Source organism: Coloeus monedula, assembly GCF_965178545.1.
Source record: "Coloeus monedula genome assembly, chromosome: 6".
NCBI classification, from domain to species: Eukaryota; Metazoa; Chordata; class Aves; order Passeriformes; family Corvidae; genus Coloeus; species Coloeus monedula.
The window spans coordinates 13,551,187-13,570,618 of NC_138786.1; the positions used below are offsets into that span (position 1 = coordinate 13,551,187).

Sequence of the window (19,432 nt, forward strand, 5' to 3'; positions counted from 1 at the left end):
TTCACCTCATTCAGTCTTGCGAAGGACCCTCCTGAACTCTTGGTCTATTTCAGGTCTTGGAATCCAATTGCTTTGGATTCTGTATTTTAATGAGAGTGTTCTAGTTCAGGCATTCTTCATACTTCAGCTGTTGCCCGTCATTCCAAAGCAACTCTACGGTGGTAAAAATAACCATCCATTTCCTTTTTCCTTTTCCTATTTGGCCCTCAGAACTCTTCTCAGGATTGCTTGGAAAAACTTACTCCTTTATTGTGTTATGGTAGCATCTGGAAGCTCCACTCAAGATGAGAACACTGTGTGCAATGCTCAGTGCAAAACCAAGGGAGTGTCACTTCTTAGGCTAAGCAGAGAATTTATCAGGAGAGAAGGATGGCAGGAGGTAATTAAACTTCTCAGAAGATTAGTAGGAAAGCAAAGAGCGGAGCCCAACCTTTGAAATTTCTGCTTGAATGTATCCACTAGATCGGTCTTCTGCTCTGAGTAACATTGTTGTGGCTGGAGGGCACAAAAAGCTTTAAGGAATTCAGAAAATATAAGTCTGGCTGTGTACAGCCTTCCACCACATCTGCATAGATAAGTGAGGCAAAATGAGAAAAATATTGTATTTCTTTTTCTGATATGAAATAGAGCACAAAGCTTACAACCTTAAACAAGAGTTACTCAGAAAACATTGTGGGAAGGGCACATCGTTAACTGAACCTGCATGGTCAGCACAGACCCCTGGAAAAAAGGGATTTTTCTGGGTGCTTCAGTCTGTTGGGTAGTGGTTCTTGCACCCTTCTGGCTATCTTGGAGCAATACTCATTGCTTATACACCTTCCCCATCACATGTGTTGTATTTGCTCTTGAAAAATAAATTCTGTGAAGAGCATCGCTTATGGAATGGAAAGGAATCAAACTTGGAAATAATCCTATAGAGGTCTGCTTTGTTTAAACAGATGTACAACTTCCATCATGCCTGGGCAATGCTTCCTTGCACCCCACAGTGCACCCCCCAAACCCTGGAATTTCAAAGCATTCATTATGCATTCAAATGTCCATTAATGAATTCAAGGAGTGAAAGCCTTTCCTAACTGCAAAGGGTAGGAAAATCTATTGACACCAGTGAAGGAAGTATTTCCCACAATTCCTTCCTAAAACTGTATGGTTTTGAGATTTAATGTTCAGTTTAGGGATGGGTTTGCCATCATTGTTTAAGTCAGCATCTTCAAACATATTTAAGCTTTTTTATTATTTACTCTTCTCTTTCTTGCCAGCATTGGATGACAGTATAACACTTCATTCTGAACAAACAACTCTGTCTGCATTATTGCTGGAGGAAACAACGCTAAACTGTTTTTTCCCTGCGTTCCAGTCAAAATATCTTTAGCTTCTTTCTGAACCACCTTCCTCTAAGTTTCTGTTCATTTAGCATAGTAAAGACGTGCTGCACATCCATAGTATTGTTCTGCAAACACAGTCTCTATTTCTATGGTGTTTGTAGCTTGGCCTGTAACAGTAATGCACAATGCAAGGAAAATGCCAGAGTCAAAAGATGAAATGAAGCTGTTTGATTGCAAGCAAATAATTCTGATAAGTTTATTCCTTTGCTTTAACCTGTCTTATTTCATAAACAGAAGTCTGTTACAGCGGGGATACTGTAACATGCCTATATCAAACCAGGAGTCCCGTGGAAAGGAAATATATATGTGGACAGATTCTTGCTAGATGTTTCAGAGATGTTTATTTCTCCAGCCGCATGGCCGGGGCTCTGCTGAGGAACTGAGGCAATCCCGGGACCCGAGGGTCCTTCCCCACGCTGGGAAACACAAACCAACCAATGGGAACGAGGCTGACCAGGAGCAGGGAAACCCCGTGTCTCCCCCCAGGGCCCCTCTCCCAGGGCTACATGGCAGGGATGAGGAGACCCCAACAGAAGTCTAGAATTTATAACGATCGATACAAAAAAGAGGAAATTCTTAATACACAAAGCACAAAGTTTTTGTTAGTGGAGTGAAGTAATTTCAAAGGTAATGGAACCAGTCTCCTTGTAACTAAACAAAGATTTGCTACAGATCTGTCTGTGTGGATGTGAATGCCCCTACTTAGCACAAAGGGTCCTGTCAGGGGAGGCCGCTCCTTTCCACGCTTTCCCCAGTCTCTTCTCCGCTGTGCTGACAAGTGACTTCCTACAAATGCTATCTCCAGTGCCTGAGCAGCATGAAGGCAGTCAAGAAAAGGGCTTTGTATATGTACTGTTGGATCTTTCCCTCTGCTGCCAATGCAGGCATTGTCAGAGCCTCCTGTCTGGCTTCCAGGTCTGCAATTTCCTTCTTCACGCGCAAGTGTAGCAGCCGAAGGCTCGCCTCCTGCTCCTTCAGCCTCTGAAGGATTTCTTCTCTTCTTCCCTTCTCACGAACAATTCCCTTCTCTTCAGAGGACAACAGCAGCTGGTCGATGTCAACAGCTGCCATCAGCAAAAGGAGCACCCAGAACAGTCCCACAACCATGGCAGATCCTTCCTTGAAAAAGAAAGAAAGGTGCAATGATCCAAGATTCAGACTCTCAAGAAGAAAAAGAAGCTTCACACTGGCATGAAACCTTTCTCATCCTTTCTAGCCCTGAAAAAAAGCTGGAAGCCAGAGGTGCTCCTCAGTGCTCCTCCTGGTGCTGCAAGTTCCAAACTCAGCTGCCCAAAGAGGCTCCATCATCATGTAGTGATGCGGAAGGTGAGGAAGGTGTGAGACACCGAGACACAGAACAGAAGTGGCCATGTTTGAGGAGAAAGAAGTCCAGAATTTTAGATGAAAGAGGAAACAAAGTCCTCCAAGCAAGAGGAGGAGAGAAGGGGCCTGACAAGCTGGTGGCAGGCAGATGGGGGAGACATTCCCCAGCTGTCTTGCTCGGCCTCAGGGTGGTTCAGAGCAGGTTGGGTACAGCAGGACCTTCTGCTGGAAGGCAGGGAACGATGAAGTGCTGCGAAGGAACTGTTGCTACGGAACTCACACGCACTCACTTGTTCACAGGAGTTTTAAATCTTAAAAGTGAGAGTTTGTCAGGGTCTTCCTCTACTACTAAATGCCTAGAGATGTTGGAGAGACCTTGACTGAACCTGAGGGGCTGGTGGAAGGTCACTTACCACCAGCAGGTGCCTCTCAGCAGTAATGGTGGCTGCACCTCCCTCTGACACCTACGGTCTGTTGTTGCCTTGGAGACAGACCTGGGGTCGTTGGGTGCCAGGGTCAGGGAGTCCTAGATCACGGAATCCTGGGAAACCACAGATTCTGATGCTGAACTTTTTGCTTGGAGATGATGCTAAGCCATCAGGCTCCTGAGAACATTCTCCATTAATTGTATTGGTATTTTCAGTGAATATCTTGTCTCTTCTCAATTCCAATGTAGGAATATGTTGTTCTTAAAATTCTTTATCCTTGATTGTTTCTCTTGGGGAAATAAACTGTAAGCATCATCAGAAGAATCATGAGTGGCACATACCCAAGCCTTGTCCAAAGTCCACTGAAGCCAGAGGGGGAATTTACTTTCAATTTTAAGGAGTATTGAAACTACACTTCTTTATCCCACTTAAAACTGGTGGTTCACATTTGCTGCTTATGTTACAATCCTCAGGTATCCATGATTATCACCCAAAAGCCTATGATATACTACATCGCTGTCCCACAGAAATATGCTCTATAGCAAGGTGGCTCAGAATTCCCATTTTCAGTTGAAAAATACTGGACTACTTTGTGAAAATATTTTTGCCTCAAGTGTTTTATGATAAAGCACACTGTCATCATGAGCAAAGCATGATGGAAAAAGTGATAGTATAGCCTGAGTCTCTTTCTAGATGTGGCCTGAAATGCAGATATGGTGTGAGTCTGGCTTTTCCTGTTGGTTGTAATTATTGAACCTGCTTTATTTGTGTTTAAACCTTCATTTAGACTGGCTTTCTTAGGTTCAACACCTGCACAAACAAAAAACCACCTAGTTTTGACTTTGTCTAGTAAATGGAAAGAGAAAGATGTGTCTGAGATAGAAGCAAAACATAACTTAATATAGAAAAGGCAGGAAAAATTCTCTACTTAGGCTGCCGAACTTACCAAAAATTTTTTGTAGTGACTCGAGGTGTAAAATAACAAAATATAATGTTTGTATCTAGGAAGTGAGAAAGGGTGGAATAAGATTTAATTGGAAAGGAAAAGGAAGACCTGGTAAAGAGTAGTTAAAGGTTTGGAATAAAGCAGGAAATGGGATGACAGGACGTAAATGAATGTATCAACGATGCATAGTAATGAATAATCAATCGTTCTCTAGGGCAAACAAAATTACCCCTTATCATTTTCCCTCTGAACAAAGGAAATTCAGTGGTTATATACACAGTATTTACTATTAAATACGGAAAACTAGTTATTAGACAAAGGGCTAGTGACAAAAGGTACTTTTGAAAGTAGAGATTTAGAAGTGGACTTTATTGAATTATTGAAGAAAAAGGGTGAGTAATTGAAATCTCAAGGTTATGCATTTGGGGGTTGAGAACTAGAAAGTCTGCAACAACCTGTAGTTCATTCTATGGAAAAAAAAATAGGAGGATGACCTACATATGCTGGTTGATTGAGATGACTGTGAGTGTCTTTTCCAGTAAGATGTGGTGATGAAAGCAGAAACTCAGTCCTAGACTGCATGAAATGAGATTTCTGGTGGAGATAAGGGTGTACTAACATCACTGAAACTTACTGTTAGACTTTGTTTTGTATCAAGCAGGATATCAAGTCTTTCAGTAAAAAATTAATTTAACAAGAACTACAAATCTATTCAAATCAGGGGTCTGGAAAGACATGGTTTCATAAAAGGAATCTGAAGAATTTTGCTTGTCAAGTCTTGCAAATTAGAAGCTGAGAACATGTGTTTGCTTTCTAGAAATGCATTCAAAGATAAAATCTTGTTCAAAAGGAAAGATTAAACCAAAAGGGAACAGACTGGCTTTTAAGAAATTTAGATTAAAAATAAAAAACTTCCAACCAAACTTCCACTGTGATTCTAGAATAGCCATTTAATATAATATATTTGAGCCCTCTAAATTATTTTTGGAGTGATTTTTAAGCCATTTATGAACAAATTATCAGAAGTGTAGGTTTGATGGCATAAGATTTCCTTTTCCATTTTCTGACTTCTACAGAAATATATAAACCTATGCACAAATATTCAATTTGTTTGAAACTGCTTCCTTATTTGATTGAGACCACCTAAGATATTTTTGCCAACTCATTCCAGTATTTGTGACACTGTGTCGCTACTTTTCCTCTTTTTAAATTTTTCTGTTGAAAGGGTAATATTCTGATGGGAATCTTAGAAAAGTCAATATCAGACAGTCATTTCCTCACCCCTTTTTTGACAGTTTTAGCTGGAGCTGATGTGTAATACATGTGAACAAGGGTCTCCAAATTTCTCTAGTCTCCTGAGTGATACTGATCTCATAGCTCTCTGTAAAATGCTTGTTGCTCCCTTCATTAAGTAATCCAGGCTTTACTTAATCAGTAGGGTTAGGACCTTAAATGAGTAAATAGTAGAAGGTGAAAGGCTAATGCTGCTGCTCATAATGCATGTCATAACTCCTTTGAATAAGGCACAGAGAGCTGTACTGTTTGTTATTAAACTACAAATTAAGGCAGATTTGGAGGAAGGAAAAAACAATGTTCAACGAGGCACTGGTGCTATTTTCATGGACTCTCATGCTAGTCTCCAAATTAGTCATTGCTTGTGATTGTATTTGAGCACTTTCACTATCCACGGCCCCAGATTATGTCCAATGTTGTTTTTCTCCTTCTCACTTTCATTTCTGGTTCTCCTTCCCTGCCAGGTGTCTCTCTTCTGCAGCATATTTTTCTTATGAGGCCATGAGAAATATTGTCCCCTACAATTACAAGTGTAGCCTGAGCACTGGGAAGCAGTGAACCAGGATGAGCTCTCTCGAGCATGTTCTCTCCTGCTGCTGGCCTTGTTGATTTTTCTCCTTCACAATGCAGGAAACATGCCCTGTTATTTATGGGAGGGAGAACTATATGTGTACTTGGGAATCTGCAATTTAAATGTGTGCTGATGGCAACATGTCTTCAAGTTTATCAACATGCTTCAGTCACCATGTCAGATTTTAAACTCCTGGAAGAATCTGTACGGATGTTCTGAGCAGATCTGTCATGCAACGTTCCATGAGTGCTGTTCCTCTTACATTGGGCTAAATGAAGCCAAAAGTCATGGATTCTGCCATTGTGTAAAACATTAAGGTCTCTCAGCTCTACTATCTCATCTCTCAGGAAAACTATAAATGTTGCACATTTTTGCAAGACCCAGGCTGTCATTTGCAAAGAGATTGAGTCATGGGATCTTTCATCTTCAGCACTACTTTTGTCTGTTCACTGGAGAATAGTTTGTTACCAATCATCAGGTAACATGCTGAGCAGAAGAACCAATATCCTTCACAAAACTTGGTCAGTAGATTATTTTTTGCCCCATCCCTTATGTCCAAATTTAAGAGTGGCTAAAATTGCCTGTTTCTAAATTTTCAACTCCTTAAATTGGGTCAAAGCTCATTAAGTCTGATTTGAGTCCATAATAGTTTGCTAAATCTAAACATGCTGATACCACAGGGTTCAATAAGCTCAGTGGTTTTGAAAACTTTCCTTGGTTTACTATCTTATAGCAACAATGCAGTAATATTAATTGTTAGCATGAATTAACGATACTATACAAATATAAAACCTACATATTTTGGTTGGTAAGCGCTGTGACAATATTAGCCTAGTCTTTGTCCAGCTTTGTCTGAAAAGAGGCCAATTAACAGCCTTATACTGTCATTAACTTGCTGATAGTGGGGCTTCTTAGCATTTTCCTCCTTTCTTTCAGGAAATTATATTCTTTTACTGAGGTCTTAATTTCTGGGAACTCAGTGGCCAGTGTGTTTGTCAAGACAGCTATTGTTTTAGCAATGTAATGTGCTAGGCAGGAAGTAAAACTCCTCAAAGCCAGCTTGAACTGTGCTTCAGTATCCCTCCAGCTGATGGAGGCTGGAGACGACTATACCCATGTAAAGAAAATTAGTATATGATAAGTTTGTCCTAGACTTTCCATAAACTAATCAGCAAGCTGAGTTAGTCTGTGATTTTACAGAGTGACTTCCTTATGTTCTGTAGTGTCCCAGCAATTCTGGGCTGGTATAATATTTCCAGACATTTTTAGAGGGACAACTCACAGTGAGGATTTCTCAGAAAAACATAAAGATCTGAGCAGAACACTGGTGCAGCATTTACACTAAATTATTTATATGGCCCTTTAAAGAGGCCTGATGAAACAGCTGTAAATTCACACATCATACTATTATATATTACAAGTGATTACTCTGTTTTTACTTTCCTTACAGACTTTTCTACACTGATGATTTTTGAGTAATTCTGGTTTTGTTGCCAATATTTATATATTCTGCCCATTGGCACACTGCTTCCTGAGGCTAGTGGTCATATCTCTTTTATTTCTTTGCGGTTTAAACCCACTCCTAAAGTAAAGAGAAATTTTAAAACGTCTAAGGGTAATCACTACTGGCGAACAAAGTTCTGCCTTCCACTTCAGGACAGCTGGCTGAATGCAGTGCACCTTTCTTTAAGTTGTTTTGTTTTGAGAAATATTTGTGCTGTAGTTTGCATGATCTGTTACTGACTTAATTTGGGGAAGTTGTTAGACTTTGGTAACTGTAAAAATTGAGTAATCACTGAGGCAAACTAAAATACTATTCTAATATAGCCTGTTAACTTTTTAAAACGTAGGAACTCGCTTTTTATCCATGTGTTCTAAAGGTCTAAGTAATTCATGCTAAAGTCACCTTTTGTCACAGTGAAATTGGATTGCTAGTGTTCCACTGGGAAAGGAGTAAGTAAAATTAAGGGGGAAAAAGAACACCCTGCAAACCGTTTGGCTGTACTTTTATCTTGCCACATCAAGTACAAAACCTAAATATTTGTAAGATTCTATTACCTTAGGAATGATCTACACAACAAGTGCAATCACTTAAAAAACAGGAGTCTGATTCTTATCTACTTTAAAGCTACTCTGTACATTTTAAGCTATCTCTCCCGCTAGCTCTACAAAATTTTGCCAAAATCAGTGCAAATACAATTTCATGTATCTAGAGGGCTCTTTTATGTGATTAGTGTCATGTAAAGCAATTGAAGATAAATGAGCACTGTCTCTATGGCTCTTCACTCTCTTCTTCCACTGAGAGTTGAGTTCTGCTGGCCATTGTATTGATGTGGAAATTGGCCCTGAGTATATTGCATATCCATGAATAATTTTGAAAAGATGAATTAGAAAAAAATTAGAGATTATTTATGTTCAAAGAGGGTGCTAAATTCATTCAGTAAGTTGTTTGTTGCCAATTAATTACCTACCACTAATTAGAATAATAAATTTGAACACCGTTGTAAGATTTGGCATTGACTTTTACCATAGGCTTATCTGGAAGCGGTACTAAATGCTCTCATTAGTATTGGTAATAAATCTGTCATATTAGCTGAAAATGGATAAAAAGGCTAAGAAGCCTTGAAAACATAATTTGACTGAGCAGAAGCCTTTACACTTTATAAATATGACCACTGGAATTACTCACGTGAATTGATCAGCTCAGACTTCGCACAATGTTATAAAACATGAAACTTTTGCACTTTAGTGAAACTCAGTGCTAAATTGGAGGTATAACTCTTTTTCATGATAACATTTGCAATTTAAAACAGGAGTGTATGGGCTGCCAGTAAAATGGTGGTAAAGAGCTTCAAGCTGGAAATTTTAGACAAATGATCTAGTTATTAACTCTTGACTTTTGTATTCATGTAACACCAACAAGAGAGAGATCAATCCTTTTGTTATCAATCCATCTTGTCTGTCCTAAAAATCATGATTTTTTAGTCAACAAACTACTTGAGAAGATAGAAAATAGCAAAAAAAAAATTTAAAAAAAGGAAAGAAAAGAGAAATGTTGGTAACAGAACTTTGAATATCATGTGTCTCTTCTTAGATATTTAAAATAGGAGTATTTTTTTTATGTCTTTACCCAGGATGAAATTTGCCTGCAATGTGCTATGTAGTGCAGAAGCATCTATATGAAACAAGGTCCGAACATCTTTTGAAGTAACACACTTCTAACAGGCTGTTGCTCTAAGCTGGCCTCAGCCAGTGACACAAGAGGATTTTTTCAAAATTACACAATTTTTAAAAGGCTGTTTTCTTGGCAAGCGCACTAGAATTCAGAGTATTCAAATTACTTGTTAGTCAAGTTCAGTTGAGTGCTCTTGAAAACTGTGTCAAATACTTTACAACCTCAATTAAAACAGAATGACTTTTAAGAAATATTGGAGACTTTCTCTTGAATTTTCTTCTTGCACTGAATTATTTTTACAACTGTTTTTACATTAAATGCTGCTTTTATATTGTTGAGTCTACATAAATTGCTTTTCTGTCAATATGCCACGGCGCACTAAATTCAGTAATTTTAACTCGTGGGGAACCACTATCCATCTATGTATCTATGCATCTTCCTTTCAAGAAGGAAATCCTAAAGGCACAGGAGCAGGCTGTGGCCATGTGCCAAAAAATGGGGAAGAAGACTGACCTGGCTGAACAGAGAGCCTTGGCTGGAATTCAGGAAAAAAAGGCAACTTTATCACTTTTGGGAAAAAGGGAGAGCTACTCGTGGGAGCTACAAGGATTGCCATGGGGGATTATGCAGGAGAAAATTAGAAGGCCTAAAGCCCAACCAGAATTAATCCGGTTACTGCAGTAAGAAAAAACAACAAAAATGTTTTTATAAATATATTGGCAACACAAGGGGGGCTAAGGAGAATCTCCTTCTTTATTGGATGTGGGGGGAAAACATGGTGACATAGGCTGAGAAAAAGGCTCAGGTACCCAATGCCTTTTTGCCTCAGTCTTTAACAGTAAGACCAGCTGTTCTTCATCTTCTCAGCCCCCTGAGCTGGAAGACAGGGGCAGGGAATAGAATGAAACCTACATATTCCAAGGGGAAATAATCACAAAAGTCTGTGGGATGGAGGGAATCCACCCAAGAATACTGAGGCTCCTGGTAGAAGCGCTCACTGGGCCACTTTCCATCATTTACCAGCACATCTGGCTACATGGAGAGGTCCCAGGTGACTGCTTTTTAGCCAGTGTGACACCCGTCTTCCAGAAGAGCCAGAAGGGGCATCTGGGGAGCTCCAGGCCTGTCAGCCTGACCTCAGTGCTAGCGAAGGTCATGGAGCAGGTCATCCTGGGTGCCATCCTGCAGCATATCCTGGACAACCAGGGGATCAGACATATGGGTTCAGGAAAGGCGGGTCCTGCTTGACCAATCTGATCTCCTCTGACAAGGTGACCCACTTAGTGGATCAGGGAAAGGCTGTAGATGTTTTCTGTCTGCCTGGACTTCAGTAAAGACCTTGACACATTTCCCACAGCATTCCACTGGAGAAGCTGGCTGCTCATGGCTTGGATGAACGTTGTGTCAGGCAGGACCAGGGCAGTGGTTGTCCCCCTGTACTGGGCACTGGTGAGGCCACACCTTGAGTGCTGTGTCCAGTTCTGGGTCCCTCCCTGCAAGAAAGACCTTGAGGGGCTGGAGTGAGCCCAGAGAAGGGCAATGGAGCTGGGGAAGGGCCTGGAGCACAAGTCCTGTGAGGAGTGGCTGAGGGATCTGGGGGTGTTTAGCCTGGAGAAAAGGAGGCTGAGGAGGAACATATCTCTTTTTATTACCTCCTGAAAGAAGAATGGAGCAAGGTGAGAGTTGACCTATTCTCCCAAGTAACCAGTGATAGGACAAGAGGTAATAGTCCCAAATTGCCCCAGGGGAGGTTTAGATTCAAAATTATGGATCATTTCTTCACTGAAAATGTTGTCAAGCACTGGAATGGACTCTCCAGGGAAGTGTTTGAATTCCCATCCCTGGAGGTATTTAGAAGCTGTGTAGAAGTGACACTTAAGGATATGGTTAAGTGATGGACCTGGCAGTGCTGGGTTAATAGCTGGAACTGATGGTGTTAGAAGTCTTTTCCAACCTAAAAGATTCTCTGATTCTATAAACATCAGGGTCTCAGCCAGTTAACCAGATACTTTTGCTAAATTAGAGAGAACTGTGGAAAATCACACCAGTAAGATCTCTTATGCTTGAAGAAATCTTGTTCAATGTATTTAATGACCTGAAAAATAGTTATAAAAGCAGGACAATACAAGACTGTAAAATTCTAGAAGAATTTATATGTTAATGAACATAAATTAGTGCATGTGAGGAGGGAAAGGGAGCACAATTTCTTTCATCACAGGTATAGTGAACTCTACATTATGTATTATCACTCATGGAAAAGATTCCAAAATCAAAATAAGTATATTTTCAGAAAGGTAAAAATGAAACAGCCCTCTGGAAAACACTTTAGTAAAAAACAATTTAAGAATTGTTGCCAAGTAGGGACTGTGTAGAAAATGTGTTTCAAATATAAAAATTTACCTGAGTCTTGTATACTGTGTCTTGTTTCTCCCATCACATCTTGGGACACAGGGAAACTCGAAAAAGCTTTTTGAAAAGGTGGGGAGAGTGAATGACCAGAGGGTTGGAATAATGTCCATAAGGGGACAGACTAGATAGACTGAGTTTCTACACTATAGAAATAAAATAACTTAGAGAAGATGGGGTAGGGCAAATAAAATAATGAATTGCATGAAGAGGGCAAATACAGAACTGTCATCTCGTTTACAGCATCTCAGAATATAGCAACTAAAGTGTTTGTGTTCATATCTCCAGGCAGCAAGTTTAAAACAAACAATAAGAAACACTTTTTCATACAAAAAATAAACAATGTGAGACACTGCCACTAGATGTTGCAAAGGCCAAGAGTTTAACTGAGTTCAAAAAGGGATTAATGGCTACTTTTGTTTCATGAATTGTAAAAACATCCTGCTCAGACACGACTTCTGGCTGAGGAAGTTCCTAAACCACTAATTGCCAGAAGATGGGAAGGAGGGATTGTTCAGCTCTTGCCACGTTTCTTATAATCTTTCCTTATGCATCTCCTAATGGGCATGTTGGGACCAGGATAATGGGCTAAACAGAGTTTGTTTGTTTTTTTGTCTGAACCATTATGGTTCTTTTTATTTTGTAGGCGTAGATTTTTATTTTTTTTTTCAGTAATGGGAAGACAAAATGGAAATTTCCAACTTGATTTTGAGTTCAGTAAATGCTATCTGGAATATGACTCCTAATAACTAATTAGGGATGATCACATTCTTTTGCTTTCCTTATTTTGAGTCTACAAATTAATCTGCAGAATGCTTACAAAGATTTTCTCTAAATACAGTGAGATTTGGATGAAGGTGAATCATTTATGTATTTCATAAATGTATTTCATCATTATCACTCGATAATGATGTATGTCTAATTTAAAGGACAATGTGTCAGAAAAGCTGACACAGTAAGCAGGGGGAGTTTTCTGTGGTCCTCTGGAAAGAGATGAATGGTATTATTTTTGGCTCTTGTTGTTAGTTAAGGAATACTAAGTTTCAGTAAAAGAATATCCTACATTCTGCAGTTGTACTTCTGGCAATTAGTAGGAACAGAAGCAAACAAGGAGGTTTTCTTTAACATCTGTGCTTTTTTTTTTTTTGTACAACTCATTATTTTTTTTTCTCTTTAGAGTGAAGAATGACTTTTGGGACTAGAGGAAATAAGAATTTTTTGTTGGTTTTTTTCCTCACTAACTTTCTATTCTAGTTTTTTTATCTATGTGAATTTATAATGTAGAAGTTTATTTCTACTTACTAAACAGAGATTTAATCAATTATCACAGTGCACTTTGGAAATGAAAGATATATTACTCTGTGTCAAATGAGTTTATCCTGTTCTGCATGCAAACTATGCACATCGTCATAAATCATGGTCTCAAACTTCTAAAGTTGTTGTTTTTGTTTATTAGGAAACTTTGCTTCAGATCCAAAAAGGCAATAAGGAGACTACACGTAGCAAGAAGAAAGTGGGCCTCAATCGATCATGAAATGCAATTACACAATATTCAAAACTGAGTGAAATAAAGACTTTAAATAACAGTAGCCTGTAAAGTTTGGAATTAAAAGTAGTTTCATCATATATTGTGAAAAGGGAGATTGGATCAATGAAACTGATCTCTTGTATCTTGTTTGCTGTCAATTTACATGAAATGATGCTTGAGGTGATCCTCCTTTTCCTGTATATGTAAATACATTTTGTTTATTTATGGAATATTACTGGAGTGGTCTGGCAGGAGATTTCTCAAGTTCAGCTGGTGCTCACTGTATAAATGGAAGCACAAGAATTGAAAAAGGCTTCCACCTGGCCCTCCTTAGCTTAGCTAATGTGATTGCAGATTTTGCTCTAGCAGTAAGGCTTTATATAACAGCATGGAACATGACTGGTGTGTTGCTGAGTTGCAATAAATCAGTATCTGAATTAAGGGAACGAGGACTATGATACAAACTTTCTTTTTGTCTGTTCTGGTATAGCATCATAAAAATCTGCTCATGCTCATGTATCCAGGGAGTAGGCAACAATCCACTACACTGTCAGACTAGCTCTAGGATACCAGTGGAAGTTTGAAAAAAACTAAATCCATTTTTTAAAATAGTTAAATCCAGTCTTGCTTTCACTTGATCTAATTTCTTCTTTACCTTGCATCTTCAATTCTTTGGAAACTTTTAGCATGGTTAGGGTGAGGATTAAAGTGTTTTTGTTAGGACCTGGGCACCTTATAAGAAAAAAAATTTAGGCATCTTCATCTCAAGACTTTGAAATTTGTGATCTCTCAAAAAGATGAGCTCAGAATCAGTGCAACTTCTGCCTCAGGTACCACATTTTACTGGCTGGAGGGTGCAAGGGCACGAAATGCAGGCACATTGCCCTTGTGTCAGGGTACACTTGTCAAGGAGCTTGTCAGCCTTGCTCATTCACATCATGTTTTTTGTAGTGTAAAAAATATGCTTTGGAAATCAGTGTGCAAATTGTACAGAGAGCAATGAGAAATGAGGGGGAAGGTAAAGGTCTGGTTTGGAAGTAGAATCCAGCTCTAGTTTCAGGGATTATGACATGGAACAAATAGATGTTGCTGGCAGTATTGTTCACTGTCTTTGGCTGTGTAAGTTTGGAAGGGCTCTGGAGAGATACTGCAAAATAAAATCCTATGTTAAGTCCTTAATAGGCCAAATGTCTAGAAAAACCCAACAGTCCCATAAACAACAAGAAAACACATTCATAGCTTTGCTCCTACTCCACATTAAACTCTGAATGTACAAGAAACATTTTTCCCCAAAAAACGAAATTTAAACTTCTGTTTACTTATCTCTAATATCCACTGATTTTTTAGATATAATTTTATAGCCAGGTGTGTGGTGTAAAAGTGATTAGAAATCTAGAACCTGTTTTTAGAATAAAGAGCTAAACATTTCACTGTGTTACTACAAGCAAATTATTTGTTCAATTATTTCCTTTGGTCAATCAATTGCAACCTCATAGTGGGTGCAGCTGTATGGTGTTGCTGGTGGTTATTCTAAGGTTTTTTTGCTTTACCTCATTCTTCCCTCTCCTTCTCTGCCTTCCAGCATGCACTTAATCCAGGTGGACTCTGTTCAGCGATGGATGGAGGACCTGAAGTTGATGACAGACTGTGAATGTATGTGCATTCTCCAGTCCAAGCCCATCAGCATTGAGAAGGATGAACCAAATGAACTCATCCTTTCCTCACAGTACAGCACCTGTGATAACTTGCAGCTTCTGCTAAAGAGGGCTTGGATCATAAGCACAGAATTGACCAGGATTGCTCAGAAGCTGGACAAGAACAGATGGCAGAGGGTCCACAGCATGACAGTGAGGGTCAACTGCCACGTGCGTTCCATGATAAACGAGTACAACACCTTCACCAGGAGTTCTTCAGAAGAAATGCACCAGGTGAGAAGATGCCTTGATGGCCTGTTTCTCCTGCTTTTTGAATTTTTATTTTATTGTAATTATTAAAACTTGCTTTAAACAATCTGTAAGAAATCCTTACGTACTGATACTGGTCCCTTGTTTAAGGCTTTCCCATCCTGTTCCAGCAATGGAAATATTCTTGACTTATTTTGGATCCTATTTTATCATGGGCTTGATTCTGAATATTAATAGTGTTGTCAAATTGCATATAAAAAACCGTTTTGCTTTTGACGACTACAGGACTAAAGTATTTTGACAACCAACCTGTGAGTTCCTTTGCATTTACAATGTAGAAAGTGCTACTTTTTTATTGACCTCATTTTTATCTCTACCGGTTTTATACAGAAAAGTAGCTGAAGGGTGTTATGAAATATTATCTTTTGGGAGGGTTTTCAATTAACAAACAAGCATTACTTATTTTTGTAAGGCAACTGTGTGTATGGACATAACTTTAAAACCACTTTCTCTTTCTCTCTCTGCAGCTTGAAAAACTTTTAGTAGACAAGTGTTCAGAATTTACAGCATTCACAGAAAGGTAACTTAAATTTTGTAGTTGCAATATTAATTTTGCTGTTTTATTATGTTGTAGAACTTCTAATGAGAAGCACAAACCCATGAGCACCCTCAACGGTTTGAGCTAGGCCCCTGGAACTCTGCAGTGTTCCTAATGTTAATCTCTTGTGGGTGAAGTGAGTTGCTTTTACCTAAACTTCATCCTAATGAAAGATGGGATCTGCTGCTGCACAAAGAGCCTGACAAAGATGCAAAGCTGCATGCAAGTGTATTTTTTAGGACTTTTAGGCATCAAGAGAGAAAATCTGGCTCTACTGATATCAGTGACAAAGTTCCCTTTTAGTTCTGTGGAGTCAAGATTTCAGGTTGGGTTGTGAGACTGTCGTATTACGTGTTCCTGCATGAACAGATCCATGTATTGTAAATCAAACCACAGTAAATACACATCCCTTTAAACTGTAGTTGTAGGTTTACTCATCTCCCTTCACTCTGGAATGCTGTGACTGGAAAATAAAAATCTCTGTAATTCTTCTCATGATAGTTACACTTTCTAACATAAGTTACCCATTTCCCCCAGCACAGTTCAGTCACCCTTTTTAAATTAATTTAAACACTGTGCAAGTCATTCTGTTTTGGGATATCATCAGGGAAAATGCCACCATCTGATTATCAGGAAATAACATTTTTTTGGAGCACTATTGCTTTTTGCCAAACCTGCACAGCTCAGACTTTAGTTTTGTATTCTACTAGGAGACACGGTGCTTAAATAATGAGCTCCAATCTCAAAGTGTCTGCCCCAAATCAGCCCTCTCCCTTGTCTTTTTGACAAAAAATTGATATACGTGGCTGACAGACAGGTAAAGCTGAAAAGGTGACCTGTGTGCAGCTAGAGAGGCTGATCACCCAAACTATATCTTCCATTACGGTGGCCTGCCTGGGTGGAATATGTTTTGAAAACTCAAATGAATGCCTTTCTGTGGGGATGTATTAGTTATTTTATTTGAATTGTATAAAGTTTTCCATCTTTATCTCATTTCTTCAATTATAGCCAAACATCACTGGTTGCAGGACAACTATACCAACTCTGTAAAGATGCTTTATGTATCTTTCCGTATAGAGGGCCAAATTTTATTTTTGATTATGCTGTTTAACTCATCTGGACACACATTTCTTTCTTCATCCTTATCCTGCTATCATTAAACTATGACAAAGAAGGTAAAGACATGAAAATTACTGAAAGCCCTTCATTGATCATGAAAGATGGGTGGATATGGACAGCTGCAGTTGAAATGCAGGCATCCAAGAGTGATTGGAAAAGAGCAGTGTTACAACTGTATAAACACAGCATCTGTGGCAAAATTTGGCCTGCAGTCTGTGAGGTAAATTGTGATACCAAAATTATTCAGTAGTGTCCACTGTTGTCCTTTCATGGTGTACTTACCATGTGTAGGCAAAGCTTTGATTAAAATCTGGAATGATGCCAATGGCACAAAGACAATGTCCTTGTGAACAGCTCAATTCCCATTATACCCCGTGATTAACATGGGCCTCACCTCTGACAATCAGCTCTGTTGCATCCTTTCTTCCTTCATCCCTATTCTTTCTCTTTCTTTTCAGGTGCTTACAGACTGAAGATGAAGAGATACTGAAGTCCATGAAATCTTGTGTTAATGAAACACTCACTACTGTTGCCCGGTACTTTGGCCAGTTGATAGAGCTGGTTTTGACACATGAAACACAGGTTTGTTTGTAGTAAAAAAAACCCCAAAAACAAACAACAAAAAACCAAACCAAAAAGGTCTTCCAAAATTGTTGAATCTTGAGGATAACCATTCATTAAGGATCCGAGGTTGGGTTGGATGGGGCTTCTGAGCAACTTGATCTAGTGGAAGTTGTTCCTGCTAATGGCAGGGACATGGCAACAGGATGTCTTTAGAGGCCCCTTCCAACACAAGCCATTCTATAATTCTGTGATTAAGAGAAGGATTAGAATTACAGCTCTCAATTTTCAACAAACTTATGATCAGTAACTCACACATGTTGCAATGAGATTTAGGTATTCTTATTCTCAAATTCTGCAATAACCTGAAATTCTGAACAAAATGAACTTGTGGCTCATCATGTTACTTATTTTTCCTGATGTCTCTTTCTTGCAAGGCATCTAAATGATGACTTCTGATTGTCCCTTCCAGCCTTACCCATTCTGTGATTCTGATTCTGTGAAATACACTGAGTAATTTTTCTGAGGCTTCAAATAAGTTAACTGTTTTTCCATTCGATCATTATTGAAACAGTAGCGAGTCTAGCCAACCTATCTTGACTTACACTGTTTTCTTTCTTTCTTTCTCAGTAGAAATCCATACTCTAATCTTCCTCACATATAAAAACCTCAAAAGTAATTCTGCTCAATTAATGTGTCCATGTTTTAGACTGATGTTATGCTGATTTTTTTTGTTGTCCCTGCAGAAAAAGAGGAGAGGTTTAATGAACACAAATAGTTAAATAGCATTTATTACAGTGCCAAAACAAAATTAATGCATGGTATTGGTTAAAGTTTAACATACCCTAATCTGTTAAGACGGCAAAAAAATTTGTGGTTGTTTCAGAAACATCCCTTCTGGTTTTAAATGATTATTACCAGGAGCTGAGAATATCCCAAATACATTTTTAGAATTACAGTCAAACTAACAAGCTACTTGCTAATGCTCTTCAGGTGGGATTTATGAGAACTACATGAAATGTATGAGTTGAAGTGTGTAAATAATTTTGCATATTTCAAATTCAGTGAGTAGGTTGCTGTTGTTAAGATGCTTATTCTTTTCAGTCTGAAGAGCAGTTCTTCACTGCTGATATTTCTGCCTTTGGGCATCTTGGCACCTACTGATACACCTGAAATCCTACTCCATTTTTTTTAAGGGAATGGAATTATTGACTCCATATCATCTTGTGTGTATTTGTGTGGCTGAAGGACTTGGATTAGAAGTCATTAATAAAAAGAATTTTATGAAGAGTTTTCTGAGCCATTCAGTCAGGCTATGTGCCCACTTCTGCCATAAAAACACATTGTCTGGGGGTAGTTTGCTGCTCTGAAGCAGACTAAGTGTCTGTGTGAGAGGTTTCGTCTTAAATTGTATCAAGAGCTTTTTCTCAAATCAGTGTATCAGGATTTTATTCAGGTTAGGTTCATATCAAAATGTGAACTCAAGCTATGTTTTTTATGGAATATTCTTCTAATGCTAAAGGTGGAAGAACAGAGCCTCTTAGAGGGAAGGTAATTGAATATTTTATAAATAACAGTGTAAAATGTGGGATACTTCCTTGCACGCTTCCAAAGTTGGATTAAATACAAAAATGCTTACCTTCCTCCTCCTAGCAAATAGAATTAATTCTTCTAATGATTCTATGCCTTTTTTCAGAAACAAAATTAAATAGACTTTATGGTCTTCTCACAGCTGTGCTTCTCTAAAGCTGCAGCGGCACAAATGCAAAAGCAAGATAATTATTTACAAAGATAAAACTATTTAATCTATTTCATACATTGGAGAAACAAACTGTTTCTTTATAAGAATCTCTATTTGTCAGTGATGTTTTGACTAAGAGTAGTGATGAACCCAGAGCCTTAGAAGGTAGTGTAAGAAGGGGTGTAGCAATGTTCCTTATCAATAAGGTGGAAATCTTGTATGACCATGTGATTCAGCTTTACACTAACTAAATTAGTTGCCTTCTGAAAATTCTGGTTCAATCCCAGACCAAAAGCCATAACAATTTACTAAACAGCTGAAGACCATACTGAATGTTCTCACACATGTACCCGTTGTCTCACTCTGTTCATATTTATTTTTGAATATCACTATCTTTGGTTACATCTACTCAAACGCAGTAAGAAATGTGTGTTATCAGTCTGACTCCAAGTTTTTT

At 38.7% G+C, this 19,432-nt stretch overlaps 1 protein-coding gene across 1 annotated transcript in view; it reads left to right on the forward strand.

The window, feature by feature from the left end:
* Positions 1–19,432, forward strand: part of INSC (INSC spindle orientation adaptor protein) — a gene marked incomplete at its 3' end in the record, with an annotated part of 87,280 nt that overhangs the window by 16,648 nt on the left and 51,200 nt on the right. Inside the window, exons 2-4 of the mRNA XM_082284347.1 lie at positions 14,635–14,980; positions 15,484–15,536; positions 17,132–17,255. Coding sequence (XP_082140473.1) covers positions 14,635–14,980; positions 15,484–15,536; positions 17,132–17,255 — 523 coding nt within the window. The remainder of the gene's footprint in view (positions 1–14,634; positions 14,981–15,483; positions 15,537–17,131; positions 17,256–19,432) is intronic.